The sequence below is a fragment of the Brachycentrus maculatus genome, unplaced genomic scaffold (genome assembly GCF_059751285.1).
Source record: "Brachycentrus maculatus isolate JH-2025_06_01 unplaced genomic scaffold, ASM5975128v1 h1tg000169l, whole genome shotgun sequence".
Taxonomy (NCBI): Eukaryota; Metazoa; Arthropoda; class Insecta; order Trichoptera; family Brachycentridae; genus Brachycentrus; species Brachycentrus maculatus.
In genome coordinates this window covers 734,325-753,996 of record NW_028280922.1, presented here as the reverse complement: position 1 = coordinate 753,996, position 19,672 = coordinate 734,325, and the positions used below count along the sequence as shown (strand labels likewise).

The 19,672-nt window shown below is 33.7% G+C and overlaps 1 protein-coding gene across 3 annotated transcripts; it reads left to right on the top strand.

Moving 5' to 3' along the window:
• Positions 1-200: 200 nt before the first annotated feature.
• Positions 201-13,619, top strand: LOC148308334 (trypsin alpha-like). 3 transcript variants are annotated; one of them, XM_088261928.1, is made up of 7 exons: positions 201-333; positions 2,197-2,273; positions 5,269-5,360; positions 6,486-6,633; positions 9,532-9,645; positions 12,409-12,543; positions 13,273-13,619. In XM_088261928.1, the coding sequence occupies exons 1-7, from the start codon at positions 285-287 to the stop codon at positions 13,501-13,503; spliced, it is 846 nt and encodes a 281-aa protein (XP_088118054.1). In that variant the 5' UTR covers positions 201-284; the 3' UTR covers positions 13,504-13,619. The 3 variants fall into 3 exon arrangements, 2 of the variants coding, with proteins under 2 accessions (XP_088118054.1, XP_088118055.1); XR_015837693.1 differs by lacking the exon at positions 13,273-13,619 and having other exon boundaries at positions 9,532-9,727; positions 12,409-12,507; XM_088261929.1 differs by lacking the exon at positions 2,197-2,273 and having other exon boundaries at positions 212-333; positions 13,273-13,618.
• The last annotated feature ends 6,053 nt before the right edge of the window (positions 13,620-19,672 follow it).

The following is a 19,672-nucleotide window of genomic DNA, read 5'->3' as shown; positions in this document are numbered from 1 at the left end:
ATACCAAGCAAAATGTTTCGCGTCCAAACATGACGTATACCAAGTTGGACTTATTCCAAAGCAAACGTATACCGAGGTCCCACTGTATTACTGTGTATTCATTGAAATCTTGTGTAGGTACTTGCATGTTTAATAATTTAAAAAAAATCAGGTAGGACTCATTTTAAATTTTAAAAATATATATTACGGAATGATTCAAAATGGTATCCGTCAATATTTGGCCAAAAGTTGTTCGACTGTAAAATTGCATGTGTCATCCGACTATCCATGTAAATTAATCAGAAATGAACATATTAAATTTCATTCCACTATCTATGCTATTAGTGGATGCAGGTCAGTCACTCAATAATATTTTATTAATTTATTGAATATTCATATCAAACACTTTGTGGTTAGTCATTTTACCTTTTAATTTTTTTATTTATTTAAAAATGTTAGTTTATAACCACTCACCGAGATGTTTGTCTACCGGTTTCGAGACGTACCTGTCTCTTCGGCAGGACGATCATTACACCAGCTTGCAAACAATAGTACACGTCACCACCATAGGACTAGTCACATACTTACAACTACACAAAATATTGATTTCTGCGTTTTTTGGTCGATCCGAAGACCAACATGCACTTAGGATTGTAGAACAATATGCACTAAAGGCTGAGGGCTAACATGCACTCTTAGACCATGTTGCAGTTCTAATCCAGACAATATTTTGTGGTGTCATACTTTGAAAAGTAAACATTTTCAAGTAAAATATATATTTTTAGGTTAGCTGTCAACACGAGCGTTTTACTAAGCAAGTAGGTATACATAAGCGCATGTAGGGGTGTTTTAAATTTCTCTTGTTAACATTTTTTTGTTTTCGGATTATCCGGGAAATGGTTTATACGGGATTTTTTATTCGCCATCCATCCCGCAAAATCGGGAGTGTACTTGAGTCACAGATTCTCAAACGCGTTGGACTCGACGCCCATTTTTCAACGTTAATATTTTTCATCGCCCGCCTTTTGAAAACAGTGTAACTATTTAGGTATTATTTTTTGACATCTCATCAAAGATGAAGAAGAATATGGAAGTCTGGGCATTTACGGGGCTGACTACCGTCATAGGCTGGTTTAAGTGATCACTTTACACACGTGTAACATTATCCGATTCTACCCATTATTGACAACCACACTACTCAAATTCTTGGAAGTTCTGTATATATGAACCAATTTAGAAACCTTGTTCTTGAATCACTAGAACTTCACTAGAGACGTCTATTGGTGAGATGTAAAGAAGCTTTTTATTAAGCAGAAACTCTTATATTAGTATGTGAAAATAACTCCTGTAATTGGAGATAATCCAGATTTTGTGAACAAGTGTTTGGACACACTCAAAATGTTGTATTTAGGTATTAGTAAATTTTAAGAGTGTTTACACGTATTATTTTAATATTTTTATTCACCAATATATAGATGTTACATGTGCGTTTATATAATTTCACATTGCAAAACGTTGTATGATAGATGTTCGAATGGTAATTGGTATAAGGGAAGCATGCAAGGCTGAGATAAGCATTATCGATAAAATTAAGAAAGGTGTGTTGAGATGGTTTGGACATTTAGAACGAATGAATGAGGAAAGAACGGTAAAACAAATTTATGAGGCGAATGTTAGCGGAAAAAGAAGCAGAGGAAGACCGAGAAAAACATGGCACGATCAGGTATGCCAAATACTTGAAAGTGGTCAGGTTAGGAGTCGTAACAATCGGCGGGTATGTATGAGGAGATGCATGAACGTGGAAGAGGCGAAGAATGTTTGCAAGGACAGAGTGGTGTGGCGCTCTATTCTCTCTCCCTACCCCTGCAAGGAAGCGGCGTGATGGTTAGTTAGTTAGTTAGTTTTTTTTAAGAAAGGTGCGTTGAGACGGTTTTGCATGTGAATCGAATGAGTGAAGAAAAGATAGTAAAACAAATTTATGAGGCGAATGTGGTTCCGCCACTTTGATGGGCGACCAAAAACTGACTATGGACGGATCGCCGCAAAGTGCATTGCTGACGAGAAAAAATATAGACAATTTTAAAAAAATAGACCCAAAACGGATCCAGCGCCATATGCATGGCATTCGCGGGAACATTCGCCCGTCAATAAAAGCAAAGAAATCGCTATTTATGAATCAAATAAAAAACTAACTAAGGGTGATTAATTTTATTTCAGTCAAACAAAACGACTCCTTATTCCGTCCTAGAATAGTTGGTGGCTCACTAGCTTCACAAGCTGATTTCCCATTCATGGTTCGTAGTCATTCATTTTTCTTGTCAACATTTCTGAAATCATTTGATGTATAGTCATTACCAAATTTTCTTCTCCTATTCATCGTGTCTCTCCGCATTCAAGGTTCATATTCACCGTAGCAATTTTTAAAAATCCAAAGCCACCCTGAATAGTGACTCGTTGTCACCACTCACTCAGCGGGTTAGGGCATTGGCTTATGCTTGATCTTATGGATCGATGCCATTTTAAAGCCGGTCGTTTTGACGTGATGCCGATTTTTTTTTCAATTGATATAATTCATTTAAGAATCGTAGTATCGTTTAAGGTTACCTTTTTTCAATACGGATATTAATACTCCCGAAAATGAAAATGGAAAATCTGAAAATAATTAACGATAGTAATTTTAGTTAAGTGACGACTATTTGCTCGAGTTGCATGTTTGCCAAGCTCACATACCACTAAGGCATAGAGTGTCAGGCATCCGGAAGAGGCTGATAAAGAGCTCCGACTGCTTGTGGGGTGAGGGCTGGACACCTGGACAGGTGGCAGCACTAGAGTCCAGTGTTGCGATTACCAGCGAGCTGATCTTCTACGTCGTCTCTCCAATATTTTATTATTAATTAATAATTTTGTTTTCATAATTTTTTTATTATTTGTTATTGTTTTTTTATAATACTACGTTACTGTAAACAAAATATGTTTGGCTAAATAATGTACTTAGACACTTAGACAGGTCGAAATAAAATATTAATTTTGGATATATTATTTATATTTTAATATTTCTATATATTATTTTTGCTTTTTAACTTTTTTTACAAAAAATGTATATAATCAATCACCAAGATTTTTATCTACCGGTTTCGAGACTTAGACGTCTCTTCGTCAGGATGATCACTACACCAGTATGCAAACAATACTATACGTCACTAACATAGCACTATTCACATACTAACAACTACAGAAAACATTGATCACATGCGTTTTTTTGGTCGACCCGATGAACAACATGCACTAAAGGCTGAGGTCTAACGAGCAAAAAAATCACGGTGAGTGGTTAAATACGGACATTTTTGTAAAAAAGTATTAATCATGTTTTTTCAGTTGTATATACGTATATTATAAAAAAGTATATATAGTCGTATAACTTGAAAATATCTTCACACGGCGAGCAGCTATCAACAATTTTTTTTGAACCCTTACTCGCAAACCCAATAGTGCATAGGGAACTGCATCAAATAAACGCAGTGTTATCTTGATCGTTAACACATGAAGGAAAGGTGATCAGCCCTCCGCATCAGGTACCAGTCCAGGGTAACATTGAATAAATATTAGAGTGAAAAAAAATCACACATATTTATTTGACCCCCCCCCTGGGAATCGAACCCGGGACCTCCAGAACGGTATAAATATTACAGATAGGTCAGAATTTTTATTGTTTATTTTTGAGATTATTGTGCTCATCCATCATGTTATGACACTTTAATTTATCGGTGGATTATATCAATTGATCGAATTCTTTCATGGTCTGGCACCAAAACGGGATACCGCCAAAACGTCCTCGTTTCAAATCAGCCTGCCCCAACTGAGCCTTGCCCCAAAACGATATGCATCGAAACACGTGTAACAACAGAGTATAATAACACTGGCCAACAATTTACAACTTTCATTTTGTAACTGGCATGAAAATACCTGATCTTTATGCACTTTGCATAGCTGAATTTAATAACGAAAGCAAAAAAATGTAGCACGTCAGATTTTTTAGATATGCATATTTTTAATTCTGATATTGACTAAAGTTCATCTTATTATTTATGTAAAAATATATAATAATAATAAATAATAAAACCCTTATCCGCACCCCAATGGTGCATAGGGCACTGCGTCATATAAACGCAGTGTTATCTTGATCGTTTACACATGAAGGAAAGGTGATCAGCCCTCCGCTTCAAGCACCAGTCCAGGGTAGTATTGAATAAATATTACAGTGAAAAAATCACTCATATTTATTCTTACCCCCCCTGGGAATCAAACCCGGGTCCTCCAGAACGTTAGCCGAGCGTGCTGACCATTACACTACGGAGGCGGACAATACAATAATATATAAAATACAATAAATATATAAAAACACATAATTCTATCGTATTTAATATTAATAAGTTAATATATTTCCACTGTTAATCCATAATTATCAATACTTTTTTTGAATCCCTCAGACCTTAGACTAAAACATATCTAGATAGCAACCACTATTACGGTTTCAACGTATGGGGTCCATACAAACGATAACGATTTCTAACGTGAAAACTTGACGTGATACAAGCTTGTCACCATATAGACTTTGAATGAAGACGATTAACTTAGTCCAAATTAGTCATTAAAATTTCAGTTACAAAATCATTGTTGGCCAGTGTAATTAGTGGTATTCACCAATTAAGTGATTAAATTTAAAAAAAGATTGATATTATCACGATGTGCCTATACTTATGTCGAATCAAAATATGAACATACTTATTATATCGCTCACTCCTTTCAAGAACGTCATAAATCGAAAATCGTCAATATTCAGTTGTGCATGTTTTCGGAATGCCTAGAAAATGTACTTTATCCCAGCAAAAGAGGCATATTTTTAACTTAATATTTACCCGCTACAGGGCAGAAAATGTTGTTTTTGCATTTTGAAGAAAAGGCATTGTTTAATTATTTTTTTAAATAAACTAAATATTTTACAAATGGAGGAAAAACCTTCAGGTTTTACCTAAAAAGATCTGTTGCACAGTAAAAAGTTCAGTAAGTGGCTTCATATTTATTTTTAATACATTGTGTTATACTTTTAAATTTTAAAATAGTTCTCCTGAAAAATCATGTTTTTTGATTTATGACGTTCTTGAAAGGAGTGAGCGATATGTAGATGAATTTAAGCCACTTTCCTACTTAAAAATATATACATTTTTAGGTTTTCCCATTAAATATGAGGTAATGGCATTAAGATTATAAAATAATGAAAGTTTTATTTAGGTATCGATTCAAATGAAAGGAAGCGGACATTTTTGTGGAGGATCACTTATCTCTTTAGACATTGTTGTAACTGCAGCTCACTGTTTGCGTAGGTACGTAAGTATGTACAATTCAATTATGTTACTTATGTGAGTGTGCAATCGTGCATCGTCTCTTCGTCAGGACAATCGCCCCACCGGCATGTAAACATGCCATACAGATTCTCACCTCAAATTCGACGCATTGCAAATCAAATTGAAAATAAAACAAATTGGATGGTATAGTATTTTTCAAAAAATGTTCGAATTAAAAAAATATATACCCATTAGCACTACATGTACCGTTAGTATGAATAACTGTCCACATTTTTTATTCTTAAGACTAGTAACTGCGTTAGTCGTGTAGCTAGCAAGCCTGCGCGGCACGCTGTCAATAGTCTGTGCGCATGATGTGTAGGTACCCAAGTTTGCATACATGATTTTTCAAAACTACTTTGAATCATAAGTATACGTACTACATTGATTAGATTTGTGTCGGGTTGTGGTCCCGTGGTTAGTGTATCGGACTCTTGAGTCAGAGTTTCTCAGTTCGAACCCACTCTACCACAATTTGATACCTATTTCTAATAATGAGCCGCTTAGGCTCACAGGAATAGGATGAAATTGAAATTGTATTGTAAATAATAAAAACACTAATATTTCTATTTCAAAAAATCAATTTAACATCAAAATTATTTTGTAAAACGTCCATTTAGATTTGTTAAACGTCTAATTTGATTTGTAAGGCGTCCAATTTGGTTTACAACACGTCTAATTTGAAGTGAAAATTTTGTAGCATAGTAATGGGTAATGAGATTATTCAACCGTCTCAGCGCTTCAATGCTTAGGAAATGTACTCGAGTCAATAAATGAGACTATTATAGCCGCAGCTGGATGGATACAGTCCCCAAGTATGTGCTTCATAGGCAGCTTGTGCACTACACGGAATTATACCGTCCGGCAGTTCGGTTTTGAAAAATAAAAGCGACTACGACAGTTTAGCGTGATCGAATTTACAAGCAACGTGTTCACGCACCGATCCGAAGAAAGATGGACAAAAGTACAAGCCAATCCAAGCCAATCATCGTTTTAAAACGGTAACTGAAGTGCCGGACGGTAAAATCCCATGTAGTGCACAAACGCCCATAGGACGGAAACACTGAGACCCCGTGATTAAAATGATATGTTTTTGATTTTCAGTAAACAGAGCTCCCTCGTAGATCCGGAGAGTTTGCGAATAGTGGCTGGAAGTACTAATCTCAATAGGCGTGGTCAGATACGAGATGTAGAGCACTTCCATGTCCATGAAAACTACAATGGAAATAAAAATGACATAGCTACCATTATAGTAAGTTCTTCTTTTACTTCGCGGGTCGCAATCTGTGCAATGATAGGGTTGATTTTTTCATGGTCAGTCTCCATCCGTCGTACAGAGCATGTCGGAGATATTTTGGTCCATGTAGTTTGAGAGAAATCGTCCTCTGTAGTTTATGCCTTCGCATATCCCGAGATGAAGATTCTCCGATCCATAACCGGAAACACATTGCGAGACCGAGTAAGAAATTCCGACATCCGGAGCATGTGTAAGACGGAGTATATCGTCAGGTGGGGATGACAACGAAGGCGATACTAGAATGAACAAGACAGACTTCCACATATCGCCCTTTAAGGTAACCCTGAAGGACGCAGACCCCCAGGCAGACCTCCGAAAAGATGGAAAGACAGCTGGGAGTCAACATCCCAAGAGCGACATGCGGAGGCACAAACAGATCCCTAGGATCTACAAAAGAAGAAGAAGAAGAAAAATAAGCTTATCCCCTCTTCAATCGTCTTCTTATACAGGCCTCGGTGTATAATATAACGGACTCTAGCAACTAGACTCCCCAGCCCTCCTTGATACCTCGTTGTTCCAACCGATGAATCCTAACTAATTAACTAACCATCACGCCACTTCCCCGCAGGGGTAGGCAGAGAGAAAAGAACGCCACACCACTCTGTCTTTTCAAACATTCTTCGCCTCTTCCACGTTCACGTATCTCCTCATACATACCCGCCGATTGTTTCGACTCCTAACCTGACCGCTTTCAAGTATTTGGTATACCCGATCATGCCAAGTTTTTCTTGGTCTTCCTGTGCTCCTTTTTCCAATTACATTCGCCTCATAAATTTGTTTTACTGTTATTTCCTCACTCATTCAACATTTCCAAACCATCTCAACACACCTTTCTTAATTTAATCGATAATGCTTACCTCAGCTTTGCATTCCTTCCTTATTTCACTATTCGAACATCTATCATACACCGTTTTGTCGCACATCATTCTGAGAGATCGCATTTCGACTGCATTCAGTCTACTTTCATCCTTCTTTCGCCAACTCCATGTTTCACTTCCATACATTAGGGTCGGAACTCAGGACTCCGTTGTGTACTGCCATTGAATGATGCCGATGAATCTCCAATTAAATTTTTGGGGTCCATCTTGTTGTGTCTTGTCTCGCAACATGTCCTGCCCATTGCCACTTCAATCTTGTAACGTGATCCATGATATCCGCTATTTTAGTTCTGCTCCTAATTTCCTCATTTCTTATTCTGTCTCTATCTCTTATAGCAATCATGGATCTTTCCATGGAACGCTGTGTGCATTTCAGCTTTTCTACACTTCTTTTGATAAGAGCCATGGTCTCTAATGCATATGTGGTCACTGGCAGTGTGCATGATTCTTATTGAGGTCATAAATATTCTACGCGTGAATACCTAGCTCTCTCAACGAAAAAATGCTCTCACCAATAGATGTCTCTAGTGAAGTTCTAGTGATTCAAGAACAATGTTTCAAAATTGGTTCATGTATATAGAACATCCAAGAATTTGAGTAGTGTGGTTGTCAATAAAGGGTAGAATTGGTGAATGTTACACGTGTGTAAAGTGATCATTTAAACCAGCCTATGACGGTCGTCAACCCCGTAAATGCCCAGACTTCCATATTCTTTTTCATCTTTGATGAGATGACAAAAAATAGCACATTTATTTTATCACAGATCACAGTTTATTAACTTTAAGTTGAAAAAAAAATGCAGTAGAACTTCTTATAGCGATCATAATTCGTACCAGAATCTTTATCGTTAAGCGATTTTTGTTTTGTTTTGACGGGCGCAGAATTCCCGACTCACAAGCGAATGTCGTACCTTCGAACCTTCCTCTGTAACTCGTTATGGGAAATGTCGCTAGTTAAGGGAGCAACTTTTTCATATTTTTTTGCTTGGTATGCGAATTGCTCGTAATGAGAGGTTCCACTGTATAAAGTAAGGATTATCCAACTACTTTTTAAAAAAGATTTGAAGAATGCTGGCAATGTGAGTATACTGGCAAAAAAGAAAGAAACGTAAGCGCGGGTTTTTATGGACTCTTCTGGGTTCAGTACGCAGGGCTGACAATCTGGTAGGTTTACCAGTGCAGGCAACCTGGCGGGCTCGCTTGTTTGTTTAGGTACCTACTCGTAACTGAGTGACGAGTCACCGCGATACATTTTTTAAAAATGTGCTTTGATATTCATTTGACTCTTAGTACTCTGTAAGCCAGACATTCTGGCCCGTATAATTCCAATAGGCAGCTCCATGGGCCATAATGTCTGGCCCGGCGCAGGTATAAGTTTAATCACTGATTTCTCTATCACCCAAGTATATTCTACCAAAAAATATTTCAGATAAAAACATTTAATTTTAATTAACATGGTCATACGAATTGCCAGACAGAGTGTCCTAAAATTAGGGAACCAAAATATTTATTTTAATGGTAGAAAAACGTCGCAATTTTTTGATCAGAGTAGCTGATCAGTTATGAGAAAAAATGGTCAGAGTGGAAAAGGTTAATTTACAACGATTTTCAGCTAAAAAAATATAAGCTAAAATATTAAAACGAAAAGCATATTTTATGGCGTTTCTCATGTATGTGATTATAATCCAGGATTCGGACCTCACATACAAATAAAAGAGTTTCTGCTCAATAAAAAGCTGCTTTGATCTCACCAACAGATGTCTCTAGTGAAATTCTAGTGATTCAAGCGCAATGTTTGGAAATTGGATCATATATGTAATGTGGTTGTCAATCGTGGGTAGAATTGGTGAATGTTATACGTGTGTAAAGCAATCACTTAAACCACCCTATATGACAGTCGTAAGTCCCGTAAATGCCTAGACTTCCATGTTCTTCTTCATCTTTGTTGAGATGTCAAAAAATAAAATTAATTTCAGGTTAAAGATTCATTCGAATCTACATACGCTGTGCAGCCAATATCTCCCATATCGGAAGCGGTCACGCAGGGACAGCTGTGCACGACGGCCGGATGGGGAGTCCGGAAGTTTGAAGTGAATATACGCGGGGGGATCCCAAAGTAACCGTATTGTTGTCGTAAGAGGGCTGCCACTGTCACGCCGCTTCATCGTAGGGGTAGGCAGAGAGGTCGAACGCCACACTCGTCTCTCCCGACACACACTCCTTAACTAACTAACCATCGAGCCGCTTCCCGCAGGGGTAGGCAGATATAATAGAAAGCCAAACCACTCTGTCTTTGCAAACAATCTTAAGCTCTTCCACATTTATGCAATTGCTCTTACATTATTTTTCAACCCTTATCCGCACCCGATGTTGCAAAGGGCACTGCATCATATAAACGCAGTGTTATCTTGATCGTCAATACATGAAGGAAAGGTGATCAGCCCTCTGCTTCAGGTAGCAGTCCAGGGTAATATTGAATAAATATTAGAGTGAAAAAAACAATTATATTTATTTGACCCCCACCCCTGGTAATGGAACCCGGGACCTTCAGTACGGTAGCCCAGCCTGCTGATCATTACACTACGGAGGCAGACATATAAGCCGATTATTCCGACTCCTGACACAGCCACTTTCAAGTAAATAAGATACTTGATCATGTCAAGTTTTCGTCGGTCTTCCTCTGCTTCAATCGTCAAAGACGTTCACCTCATAAATTTGTTTTACCGTTCTTTTTATTATTTATTGATTCGGCATTAACTTTGTGGAATGACATGATTATTTTATCAAAAATTAAACACTCGAATAATCCACTTAATTGAGTTTTATTTTATTTACGACTAGTTTCGAAAACGACAATTGTTTTCATCTTCTGGTACAAATTAAAACCAATAATAATTTAATTTGTACCAGAAGATGAAAACAATTGTCGTTTTCGAAACTAGTCGTAAATAAAATAAAACTCAACTAAGCGGATTATTCAAGTGTTTAATTTTTAATAAAATAATAATTTTATCGATAGTGCTAATCTCAGCCTTGTATTCTAACGTTTCAATGAGGTTTTAGAAATTATCCAAAATTATTATTTTTACTTACCTTATACATACAATAAACCTCCCTATAATGTTGACATACATACCATAGGTACCATGGTATCGGAGGAAATTAAAATACCCTTTCAAACAGGCGCCGTGGCGTAGTTAGGTAGACGCTCGACTGCGAAACTCGCGTCGCGGGTTTGATTTCTGCCAATTGCGAAATAAATTCAAGAAAGATTTATTTTCAATTGGTCTGGGTGTTTGTGATGGATATTTCATATTTACCTTCCCTATCCTTACTATCATAGCTGCAGACAAGCCTCTAAAAATAGAGGCTTTGAAGGATTATACCTTAAAAAAAAACAATAAATCCCTTTAACGTTCCCTCCGATAACGCGGTTCCTATCTCAACGTTATAGGCATTGTATATTCTTATAAAATAGATTTATATTATCTACTGACACTTCGTGATGGAATTGCATTTTAATATATTATTAGATTAAAACCAATATTTTTAGCTTTTCCACTTTATTTTTATTTGACCATCGACCGGGTTTCGTCGTTACCGACATCATCAGACTGGTTCTTATAAAATAAAATATATACTCGTATTTTATATTCTTATATAAATATATTCTTATATAAATATCTTGTATAAATATATATTCTTATAAAATATATACTCGTATTCTAAGCACTACAAGAATTTATCAACAAAATTAACCTACCTCAATAATCAATTTCGGTTACTTTTGGATCCCAGACATTATTGACCATATATATTCATCATTGACAGGATATTCATGTCATTATTTTTTGTTTTTGTTTATTTCAGGGATAACAGACTTGTTATTGACACATTTAGATATTAGTTTTTTTTATAGGTTTAAACGTATTGCACGTTTAATACTAAACAACCTCGCAATACGGAAATGACGAATGTCGTTATAAGAGTAAACATATTCAATATTATTTGATAATATTACCACATCAAAATATTGCTGTGAAACAGAAACACAAAATTTTAAATAAGTATATATTAAAATATTTTGAGTGTTTTCAAATATTTGTTGCCAAAATTCTGGGTTTGTCTGTACTCATTGATATATCGGCATAGATGAAGAAAAATATGGAGGTTTGGGTATTTACAGAACCATCGACTTGTCATAGGCTGGTTTAATTGATCACTTAAAAAACGTGTAAAATTTACTATTTTGCCCATGATTGTGGTTGTCAATCATGAATAAAATTATAAATGTTACACGTGTATTAAGAGATCACTTAAACCAGCCTATGACGGGTCGGAGAACCTGTATTTATTAACATATTATTCTTCATCTATGTTGAGATATCAATAATAAAAACATATTTTACGGTATATTTTTTATGAAAACATTACAAGTGTAAAAATTGCGATACTCAATTGGGCATACAAAAAAAGAAATTCTTTTCCCAAAATATCAAGAATCAGAATTTAGTATCAGAAATATGGTATTTATTCAAATGGACAGTATTTTCTTGTCATCAAAATGGGATAAGTACTTGAAATAAATCTCAGAACTCTAATTATCACATCAGTCTAATAGCAGAAAAAAATATGACATAAAAATAAGTAGTGCCTATAACTTGCCCGTTTACCCTATATACTATATAAAATTAAACATTTTGTTATTCTTTGTACTTCTTCGTATTTACTTTTTATTATTACGCAATGACTTATTTACTTATTTACTTTTTTATTATAGTTTCCTCTTATTGTATATTCTAATTTTCCTGCAAATAATTGACTAACCTAACCACGACTAATTTCCTTTTTAGTCCAATGAAATCAGTGAGGACTTGTTGAAAATTAATGTGAAAATTGTCGGGGTCGAAGATTGCTCGGATATATATTCTATAAAAATACGACTGTCACAGCTGTGCGCATATATGGCCAAAAAAGATGCTTGCCAAGTAAGAAACCGGTCTTTTTACATACTCTCTCTTCTTCGTGTGTCCTGTCGGGTCTCTCCGACGTTGACGATCACTCGGGAGAAACCTTGTCTGTCCCGGGCAGCACGGAACAGGTCCTCCACACCACTCGTCCCGGTCCACTCTGGAATGTTCCGAAGCCAGGAAAGCTGCCTTCTTCCAACCCCTCTGCGACCCTCAATCTTCCCTTTTATGACCAGTTGTAGGATGTTTATACACCTCTGTGTTTAAACATCTCTAGTTGTGTTTATACACCTCTTATTGTGGGACCAAAATACAAAGTTTTACGGAGCTTGATTATTGTGATCAACGGATCACTGTCGGACTAATTTAAATAATAACGAAAAGGTGATTCAAACCCTTATCCGCACCCAAATGGTGCATAGGGTACAGCATCATATAAATGCAGTGTTATCTTGATGGTTAAAACATGAAGGAAAGGCCCTCCGCTTCAGGCGCCAGTCCAGAGTAATTTGAATAAATAAATATTGGAGTGAAAAAATCACTTATAGTAACATATTCATTTCACCTCTCCCCCCCCTGGGAATCGAACCCGGGACCTCCAGAACGGTAGCGTGCTGACCATTACACTATGGAGACGGACAAAATACTCATACTCATCATATATACCCAATACTTATTTACTCATATTGTTTATTTATATCATCCCTTGAAATAATTTGGTGATTCCTTTACATATTTTGTTTTTAGGGAGATTCCGGAGGTCCACTACTTTGTGACGGTTACATCGCTGGAATAGTATCTTGGGGGACGAAGTGTGCCACTAAGTTCCCGGGCGTCTACACAAACGTCTTGTACTTCAGGGACTGGATAAGTGAAAATATGGCCACCCAGAATATACCCGCTCCACTCATATACTTGTCTCCATTATCTGTTCTCGTCTTGCACTATTACCAATCAATGATAAGTGATCATTTTTAAAAAAATTACTCATTAGTAAGCGATTCGTTTTATTCACGGATTCGTAGAAACCTACCCGTTTATGTGAATTTACAAATGTATATATTATGTATTTAAAATAAAGTTTAATAAAAAATTAATTGTAATAAAAAAATTCTTTGAAATTCATATAACCCGGGCAAACATAAATATATATACATACATATAAAATCTGGATTATCTCCAATTACATGAGTTATTTTCATATTATTTTTTAACATCTCATCAAAGATGAAGAAGAATACGGAAGTCTGGGCATTTACGGGTATTTGAGTAGTGTGGTTGTCAATAATGGGTAGAATTGGTGAATGTTACACGTGTGTAAAGTGATCACTTAAACCAGCCTATGACGGTCGTCAGCCCAGTAAATGCCCAGACTTCCATATTCTTCTTCATCTTTGATGAGATGTTAAAAAATAATACACACATATATATATATATATATATATATATAATATATATATATATATATATATATATATATATATATATATATATATATATATATATATATATATATATATATATATATATACACACGAGTATATATACGATCTATCTTCTTCTTCATCCAAAATAATTTTCTTTGTAGACTATTGGAGTCAGCTCTTGTCGTCCTCAGATTGTAGGTCTTTCTATATTGGGCAACATCACCTAGGTCATGGCCTTATACTCGAATATTTTTTTCATTCTGCAGCATCCAAGAATTCTTTTTTGTCTTCCTCTAGATGTTATTCAAAGAAGATCCACGGCGATTACTTGGTTCACAATATGATCAGGTTCTCTGCGTCCTATGTGCCCATACCATCTCAATTGCCTTTCTTCTATCTTACTATTGATGTAAGCGAACTCCCTCTCTAAACACGAGCAATCTGCTCTCTTAGTGAGGTAGCACGTAAAAAAAAACTATGTAAATGTAACTATGTTGATTATTTTGCCATACAATGTATCTATTATAAAAATAAAAAAAAAATGTTACACAAGGCTTTCAGGGACACTTATATATGTATATAAATAAGTATTTATTAGTCGAAACTTAGGTGGAATATAGATACATTCTGTAGGTATGATCTAACACATTCCCTAAGAAAAAAGAGTTATATAATTTAGGGACTATACAGTTGAATAAAAATAATTCTTAAGTGATATTTTCAACAAATGATTCAAAAATATTATATATTTAATAAATAAAAGTTAATAAATTAAATTATATCTGAACTATAAAATAAACAAAATAATAAAGAAGATGAGAATTTTCCCGCTAATATCCGATACCAACAAAAAACATTACAAATTTGTTTTAAAGTAAGAAATACTTGTGTGGCTTTTTGCTTCTCATGTTAGACATATAAACTTTAAAATATAATAAAAGTAACAATGTATTTCTCGTGGTTTTACAATGTAATCTTGCCGACTTAAAGTAAAGTTTGCAGATACTCACAAAACTTATCTTTGAGGTTGAATTAAAAGTTTAAATACTAAAATAAAGATGACAAAAGTCCGCGTGGATATTTTACAAGTAATTTTCGCTGAAACTTTGTAAGCGCATATTCAACACGATGTTGGTAATGGCTAGATATTTGAAACATGTTTAAGTTCCACAAAATTGATTCAATGGCTTGTTGATATTTTAATCTATCGATTTTTTATCGACACCTCACTGAAATTGATGATTTTTTCTAAAATTAATGCTTTACTTAGTAAATACCACTATATCTTAAAATCTACTGTGACACGTGTTTCGATGCGTTCCGCATGATTTTCAAACACACTAAGTAAAACATTAATTAAAAATGGATAGATTTTACCACAAAGTGACTGCTGAATCAATTAATCACATTGATGAAATTTTGTCAACTATTTTTTTTCTGCCAATTTACTGTTTAATTTTTTATATAGATTTTCTTGATTCTTGTTTTATTTCAGATTTTTGCATTTACACTATGTTGTTGCATTGAACCTAAAATCTGGTGGTGTCAAAAAGTCTGCGTAATTGGAGGGCATGTATGACTAGATTTATGAATGTGAATAAAGCGAGGAGTGTATGTCAGGACAGAAGAGTGTAGCGTTCCATCCTCTCTTCCTACCCCTCCGGAGAAAAATGACGTGATGGTAGTAGTAGTAGTAGTCATATCTTGCGCATATCTGCCGTTTATTCCAACTCCTAACAAAGAATTTATACTAAAAGATATATCTATTAATATAATACAATACGATGTCCCTTAAATGCTGGCCTGTTTTTTTTATTGTTTTATTTGAACCATTTATAGCTTATTTTTCAATAAAAAATACTTTGTATTTTGTATTATTTTGGTACCCTATCATTATTCCGTATTTGTAAAAGCGTAGCCAAGGTTTTTAAAAATTCGTTAAATATTTGTAAAGGTTTGAAAGTGGTGTTTTTTTCATAATGGTTTCTCTGCAGCATTCATAAAAAATGAACGAATTCTTAACCAAATTCGCAGGTCTCGTAGTCTTTTAAAGTCGGTGAAGGAGATACGTGCTACAGCTTTGAAATGTACGAGTACCTTATAATTCACGTTTTGAAATACGTACGAGTACGGGTTACCCGTTAAATATTTACGATCCTCTCCGTTATCCATATAAAACATTTTTTTTCTCCTCGTGAGCTTGAAGTTAATTTTTTTGTGGCTGCGTAAGATTGTGTCACCTATATTTTTTTGGCATTTTGATATCTCGGTTTCTCTTCTTATTTAGAAAGTACATCTGATGCATTACGAATACAAGTTGTAATATTATATAAGAACGAAATATGGCTGTTCCGAAATTTGAGAATTATATATATTAAAAACAAAAACAAAATTTTTTGAGCGTCCATTGGATTTTCAGGTCTATAAGCTTGTGATATTCTTCCGAACAGTAATGTGATCTATCAAAAATACAAACGTATTGAGTGAACTTTATAGAAAAACAGCTCTGGTCTACAATATTGTATGCTGAAATATTAATTTTTACGTTCTCAGTCAAGGTTTCGTTTATGTAAGGAAGTGTTTTCAAAATTTCTTGGGTTATATGTAAATACCTTTTTTTTTTAAATAAAAAGGAATAATTAAACTGTTTTTTTGCTTTCATAAACCTTATATTTTAATGTATTATACATGAAATAATATAATCCATACAATTTTAATATATAACTTTTTTTATTATTTAACAAAAAAAAAGTTATGTTAGTATACACATAACCACTCATAGTGAGCGGTTATAGAGTAAGATTACAAATATTTTAGTAAAAATAATAAAAAAGGCCTAACTACTAAGAAAATGCTTTAAATATTAAAAATATGATTTCATTATTTTAAAAATCGATCCAAAAGCTAGTACGTAAATTTGAAAGATATATTAGTTGTCTCTACAGAGGCTTTTAAGAAACATTTCTTTTGTGTCAAAGGGGATTATAAAAGTCTGATTAATATATACATTTATATATATATATATATAAATATATATATATATATATATATATATATATATATATATATATATATATATATATATATATATATATATATATATATATATATATATATATATATAACGTGGTAATATTTTCCTTTTGAAAATTAAGTGTAAATAATATGTAAAGTGGGTGTATAATAATAAAATAAACAATGTGTTGCTTTGTAATTAAAGTTTATTCTTAATTTATCTTTATAATAATTTTTATATCTATCTATCTATCTATCTATCTGATTCTGACAGTTAACAATATTATCGGAAGTCTTTTGTTTTATTCTGAGCGACGCATGCGACATCTAGTGGTAGAACTGTTTTGTGTAGGTACTATTTGTAAGTACTTAATAAAATGTATAGGTAGGTACCTAGTTATTTTATTACATATATATATATATATATATATATATATATATATATATATATATATATATATATATATATATATATATATATATATATATATATATATATATATATATATATATAAATTATATTTGTTAAATAAATAAATAAACAATTATGCAATACCTTTGGTAAATTGCATTAGAGAACAACATTTCTCTCCTTGTCATAGATTGAACTTGTTTGCAATATCATTGTGGATTGGTGTCACGTTTCTCTGTGAAGTTCTATCTACCCGAAGTTTGTCTTACCCACTCCTACTAGAACATTGTCTCTTCTATTATTCATAGCACAATAGGATAGATAGAAGAGGAGAGGGAATATACCAGGTGAATGAATTGCCAGAATGATAAACATGTTTCTCCAACTCACGAGGTGTTCTTTGATTAATTAAGACTTATAATTTAAGGTCAGACCCTGTTGTACGATATATGTATTATAATTAGTAGATAGTCATTGATTTTTCCAATACCAGGTCTGACAAACAGGTCTGACCTTAAGACTCTCTTCCACATGTAATTTGTATATCGTAATTAATTTCTCGATATTTGTCAAATTTAACAAATAATAATAATAATAATTTGAAATATTCAAGTAATTAACATGACTATTAAGAAAGGTTTGTTGAGAGGGTTTGGACATGTAGAACGAATGGGTGAGGAAATAACAGTAAAACAAATTTATGAGGCGAATGTAATTGGAAAAAGGAGCAGAGGAAGACCGAGAAAAACTTGGCACGATCAAGTATGCCAAATACTTGAAAGTGGTCAGGTTAGGAGTCGAAACAATCGGCGGGTATGTATGAGGAGATGTATGAACGTGGAAGAAGCGAAGAATGTTTGCAAGGGCAGAGTGGTGTGGCGTTCTATTCTCTCTGCCTACCTCTGTGGAGAAGCGGTGTGATGGAGACTACTACTTAACATCTACAAAATTATCACTCTTTTATGTTCATGTGTGAAGAAAATTATGTATAAAACGTTAAATTAAAAAAAAATCGAAAATCCGTTTAATAAATAAAAAACCGATTTTATTATACATTTTAAAAATATTTTTAGTTTTCACTTAAAATATTATTATCATTATCATATAAAAATATTATTATTATTTAATTTATTATTATCGTCTTTAATTTATCATAAGTGATATGTTAGCATATTAATCCTTTTCTATCCGCACCATATCTGACTGCGATCAGTTTTGAATATTGAATTTCGAATATGTGAAAAGGTAGCAAGTTCAAAAGCGATTCCTTTACCCTGTGAGTACATTTTTGAGACACTATAATAATAATTTGGATATTCGTTTTCCTTGATTTAAATTAATATAGAAAATGAAAGGATTTTTTTTATAAAAAAGGAAATATAAATCAAATATTTGCATTTCACCTTTTTTTCTTTATTTTTTGTTGCATTTTACAATATATTATAATTACAAGTACAAAAATTAATATATTCATACAAAAAAGACCCAAAAAAGCATGGCCTGTGTGTGGGTCAACATTATATTTTAGGTTATAATAAAGGGAAAGAATACAATGATATAAATAGATTAAAAGTGCTAATACAAACTACAAATATTTGATTTTAACACAAAACAAAAAATTAAAAAGAGTCAAGACTTGTATTCAAACAATTGCTAAAGTGACATATCGCTCACTTCTTTCAAGAACGTCATAAATCAAAAAACTTGATTTTTCAGGAGAACGTTTTTAAAGTTTGAAAATATTACACAATGTTTTAAAAATAAATATCAAGCCACTTATTAAACTTTTTACTGTGCAACAGATCTTTTAAGGTAAAACCTGAAGGTTTTTTCTCCATTTGAAAAATATTTACTTTATTTAAAAAAAATAATTAAACGATACCTTTTCTTCAAAATGCAAAAACAACATTTTCTGCCCTGTAGCGGGTAAATATTAAATTAAAAATATGCATCTTTTGCTAGGATATAGTATATTTTCTGGGCATTCCGAAAACATGCACAACTGAAAATTGACGATTTTTTATTTATGACGTTCTTGAAAGGAGTGAGCGATATGTATCTTGATTTAATGGATGCAGAGAGAAATTAAAGAAATCAAAGAGTTTTCGAAATTACTATTAACTGTCATCAAACATTACAAATTCAGAGATTAGTTTATCTCTACTTTCGTTGAAATATGAAGCCTTTCACAGATTCACAGAATACGCGCATGTGTTTTGTAATATAACATTTTTAAGAGTGGTAACACCATTACCCGTGATGGAACACCATTATTTATAAAGGCAGGTGCAGC